This window comes from Cynara cardunculus, assembly GCF_001531365.2.
Source record: "Cynara cardunculus var. scolymus isolate 2C chromosome LG 10, CcrdV1, whole genome shotgun sequence".
Taxonomy (NCBI): Eukaryota; Viridiplantae; Streptophyta; class Magnoliopsida; order Asterales; family Asteraceae; genus Cynara; species Cynara cardunculus.
In genome coordinates this window covers 12,887,197-12,892,492 of record NC_037537.1, presented here as the reverse complement: position 1 = coordinate 12,892,492, position 5,296 = coordinate 12,887,197, and the positions used below count along the sequence as shown (strand labels likewise).

The 5,296-nt window shown below is 37.0% G+C and overlaps 1 protein-coding gene across 1 annotated transcript; it reads right to left on the bottom strand.

Moving 5' to 3' along the window:
- Positions 1-2,219: 2,219 nt before the first annotated feature.
- Positions 2,220-4,750, bottom strand: LOC112519886 (F-box/kelch-repeat protein At1g30090-like). Its single transcript, XM_025128199.1, has one exon. It carries the CDS (start codon positions 3,605-3,607, stop codon positions 2,399-2,401), a length of 1,209 nt encoding a protein of 402 aa, XP_024983967.1. The 5' UTR covers positions 3,608-4,750; the 3' UTR covers positions 2,220-2,398.
- Positions 4,751-5,296: the final 546 nt, after the last annotated feature.

The following is a 5,296-nucleotide window of genomic DNA, read 5'->3' as shown; positions in this document are numbered from 1 at the left end:
AAAAATTATAAATTTCATAATTTATCTATTGATTTGTGGTTAATATTGGTTCTCACAGTTATCACAAACTAATTAGTTCTCATTTGATTAGGCCCTACATATATATATATATATATATATATATATATATATATAGATACATACATATATATAGATACATACAAAACCAACTAGTCTAGATACATACATATATACATATATAGATAGAGTATTTTACCGGTGTTTCCATAGTGGCGGCGGACGATGGTGGATGGCAACGATTCACGGTGGTTGGTGGTGGCGGAGGGTGGTGAATGGCGGCGAATGGTGGTCGGTGGTGCCGGAGGTGGTGGATGGCGGCGGATCACGGTGGTCGTTGGCAGCGGAAGGTGGTCGGTGGGGGCGGTTCATGGTGGTCGGTGGCGGCGAAAGGTGATCGATGTCATTAGACGGTGGTGGATGACGGTATATCGAAGAATGGTGGTTGTTTTTGGTCGGGATGGTCGGTGGGGATGGTCCAAACTCCGTTTTTCTAGAGAAAACGAACGGTGAGGATAGTGAACTTATGGTCCCCCACCACTGCCTATTTATATAAAACGAAGCAATAAAATAAAATTCATCGTCAAATCGACGTCATAGAGGCGTCATAGCATGAAAAAAACGCAAAATACAGTCAAGCTACGTAAATCAAATATAATATCTGATTTTTTCCAAAAATCAGCTAAAAATAATTTTTTCGTAACCACAATTATCATTGTCTTATTTTATAACAAAAAACATGAAATTTTTACTTAAATAAGTTAAAAAACACAGTTTATGTATTGTTTTATTTGTATTAAAAACACCCCTTAATTGTCAAATGATCGTCAAATCAAGAACACTAAAAGACGAAATAGCGGTCAAATTTTGTAAATCAGATATAATATCTGATTTACGTCCCCCAAATCAGATAAAAATAACCTCTCCATAATTATCATGGTTTATTTTTAAACTTTTAACTTTGGTTCTAAAAAAGTTAAAAAATACAATTTAAATAGCGTATCAGTTTTATTAAAAATACTGCAAAAAATAAGAAAAAACACCCCCTTAAAGGCTCGATCGCCCCCAAGGGGTTGTTTGGCTTAGGTGGCTCGCCCTTGGGGGGCGATCGGACACATCGCTCGCCCTAGGGGGGTTCGGGAACGCATATCGAGGGTGCATAGTAATATCCTCTTTTTAGGATTAATGTGGGACCCACCAAAATAATTTTTTATTTTTTTTACCTTTTTCATAAGGATTTAAGGGGATCGCCCCTAATATGTACGGATCAGCCCCGGGGGCGATTCGTGTGGGTATTTTTGAATAAATGTTTGTAAAAATGGTTATTTTGTTAGAGAAGGTTGTATAAATTGGTTAGCTTGGTGATTTTCCCGACATTTTAAGTAAATAAAAAACAACATATTCAACCAATTAAATCAGATATTGGGTTTCAAACATCAATTCATTTAAGAAAGTCTGTCAAATTTTCCTTGAAGATGGGGTTCATGAACATTAATTGGGATCATCTCTTCATTAGGTAGAGTTGGTCAAAGTGATAGCAACAAGAGAACAGGTTTTCAAATAATGTATTTGAATATAAACAAAGCCCGAATTCAGGATCGGTCGTTTTCAGTACGAAAGCAAGACAGGTTAACCGTTTCGATTTCTTAAGAACTCCGAAAATAAAAGCTTATTCCATTTTTGTAAATAAAAATATTAAGTGTTAAATTTCGGAAACCAGATAAATACAAAAATGAGGTTTTAAACGTGGTTTAATTTCAAAACAGATAAAAAAGCATAAGGTAACTGCCTATATTTATTTAGTGAAAGCGAGATTGCTATTTGCATGGTTTTAGCGACCTAGTTTTGACTTCTTTTACAATACTTTAGAGACTATCGTATTTGATATTTTGCAACATTTGTTTAAAAAAATCAAAAACAAAAACAAAAACAAAAACAACCTTGCGTTTTACAGAGAAAACGCTTAAGACCTATATTCAAAAGAAATGGTCCATCATCACACCCCCTTCCAATAAAGGCTACACCGGTATAATTCCGCAAAATATCAAGTTCATTTATAGAGGTAGACCCTAATTTTAATACCATATGAAATATGCGAAGCTCCATCTCATTAAAAAGAAATGCAACATATACCGAGAAAAAAGGGTTCAAGGGTTCAACTTTAACCCTGGTGGGACCCAATTACTCGTGTGTATTTTCGATTCTCGAACGTTTTCCACGATTCTACTCCAATACGAATAAACCCAAGTATCATTAACATTCAAGAAACGTGGTATAACCTTACAAACACGCGATTATAATCACATAAACACCAACCAACCAAAACGATATAATGATACAAAACACCAAACAAATATCCAAATCAAACCGAAAGAGTGCATTACGCAAAGAGAACCTGCGCACTTGAAGGTGTCAAGTTTGCAAACGCCTCGGGTGCTTCGATTACTTGCCATTGAACTAAAAAGCTCGGGTTTTTCTCACTTCCATTCAAACTAAAAATACGACCGACGGCAACATGAAGGTTTCTTCCCACAACGTAAATCCTACTATTACAGCAATTTACCGAAAACGGCTTGCAAATCTGTTCCGGTAACGGAGGCCCATCGACCGTTTTCCAAGAATCGTTATTCATATCGTAAACCTTGAGCTTTGTTCTTTCATGCTCTGTTACCACAAACAAATGTCCGTAAACCACGACACTCGAACCCGTCCATCCTTCTCTAAGCCCATCAGCCATGTTTTCCCATTTATCGGTTCTTGGATCGTAAATCTGACCCCTTGGCACAACATAAAACGGCCAAAACCACCCTTCAGTCACAAGAAGTTTTCCGTTAAGAACCGCTGCATCATAAGAAGCCATATTTGTGCCCATATTCGCAATCGGGTGCCAGATCCCCTTTTTGGGGTCCATAACCTCGGCCGAATTGAGCTCAAAAAGATCCGTACTGTTGCCACCCGCCACGTAAATCTTCCCATTGATGACCCCACTCGCGAAAAAAGACCTTGGTGTGATCATCTTCCGCATCACGGTCCAAGAATTCTTTTGAACTTCGAATTTCATCACCAAATTAAGCGGGCAATCGGCGTCAAACACCACCCCTCCACAGACAAAAAGCGATCCCTCAAATGGGAACGACACCGACCTAAATCCATGTGGACAAACCTTATCGATGCACGGCATTGACGGAATCGTATGCCACGAAAAGTGCGTAAGATCTAGAACATCCCATTGAATCTTTCCGGTACATTTATGAAACGAAAACACAAATAACCACGGATCTTGAAACCCCATTTCTTTTCTTCGTGTAAAGAACCGTTCTTTGTTTGCAAACAACTGATACCAACGTTTGCAGACCGCTCGGGTAGCCGAATGGCTAGCCACCGGCAGCCTAAGAAGACAACTCAAGGCAATATCATCAGGAAGGCCCGGGACTAGCGGTTCACCCCTAAGACTCAATTCGGATTCCACGAAAGGATCCAGAAGACGAGATTGAATCGCGGCTAACTTAAATTTTGGAGATAATGTCATCTGTGAATCTCCTAACTTCTGTACTGGTACTTGCTGTGATGAAACTCTAACTCTTTGCATCTTTTTTCTTTTTTCACGAATCCAAGAACCCAAATGCACAAAAGCTTATAAATCCCAAGCTCAAATTCTAGAACCCTAAAGCACAAAAAGACTATAAATTCCAGCTCAAATCCAAGAACCCTAAAGCACAAAAGCTTATAAACCCCAATTTGAATCCAAGAACCAGAATGGAACAAAAGCTTATAACGCCCAATTTGAATCCAAGAAACAAAAGGAACAAAAGCTTATGAACCCCAACTTGAATCCAAGAACCAGAAAGGAACAAAAGCTTATAAACCCCAATTTGAATCCAAGAACCAAAAGGAACAAAAGCTTATAAACCCCAGTTCAAATCCAAGAATCAGAAAGGAGCAGAAGTTTACAAAACCCAATTTGAATCCAAGAACCAGAAAGGAAGAAAAGGTTATAAACCCCAATTTGAATTCCAAGAACCAGAAAGGAAGAAAAGCTTATAAACCCCAGTTCAAATCCAAGAATCAGAAAGAAAGAAAAAGGTTATAAACCCCAATTTGAATCAATTCCTTCAAGAATTACACTATTCCTCTGCTGTCTAATTTCAAAGGGCAGAGCAAATAGGACAGAATTCAGGTCCAATTGCAAAGAACCCTTTTTGACACCACTTGAGTTGTCTTTTGCACAATATGAAAGAAGCAAAACCAGTTCATATGTCATGTGATCGTGTTCAATCACATCAAAAATGACCAAACACAACATAAAAACAAAACCCCATCTAGAAAAGAAACTGATCTCAAAGTCAGTTTTTGCTGCAGGAAAGCATACAAATACAAAATATTTTTATCTTATCTCCCCTAAAAGATAACACCTTTTCAAGAATTCTACAGTTTGTTTAAACTTTCCCAAGATTTAAATCAACAAATTTTCTGAAACCCCCCAATAGTTGAAGAATCAAGCAAAGATTATGATCTGGCAACAGTTCTAATTGGAATAAGAATCTGTTGAAAAGAGGTAAAAGACAGAGAAGAAAGCAAAATCGATGAAGAAAAAGATGAACAACTTACAGGAGGAATAGATTAAAGATGCAGACAGATTGCAAGTTTCGATTGATTGAGAAAAGTGTTGTTTGTTCGTCTGTAAGTTTTTGTGGTGGAAATATTTTAATTGGTTTTGGTGGGCTGAAATGAAACCCTCAAAGAAGCAAAGAAAGAAAGTATATGTGGCAAACATGGGTTCATATATCCTTGAAAGCCAATAATTCCCACGCGCAACACAAGAACGTGGACAGAAAGGTCGAAAAGGGTGAACCACAAATCAGACCCACCCGTGCACGCCACTGCCGACCCTCAATTCAGAAAGGAGGTCAGACCCATCAATGCGTAGAGCCTTGGACCAGAACCTATATTATATCTAATTATCATTATATATACTATATTATAAAACATTTGGCTAAAACTCTTAAAAACTCTTAAACTCTTAAAACTCTTAAACCCGTTCATCCTTAAACGATTTCATCATTATCCAATTTCATCCCATAACTGAATTCGTGTAACTAACTGCTGATAAACACAATCCAATACAGGATAAACATCTCATTTTAATATAAAAAATCTATAATATAATTAGGATAATCATTGAGTTCTAACAAAATACTTAATTATTATCTTTATAAAATGTTATATTATTAAACCAAAAATAAATTATTTCATTATTAAACTTAAATTAAATTAAAAA

Bases quoted from the DNA above. Each gene is read 5' to 3' on its own strand.
- LOC112519886 (XM_025128199.1), bottom strand. From the start codon at position 3,607: ATGCAAAGAGTTAGAGTTTCATCACAGCAAGTACCAGTACAGAAGTTA.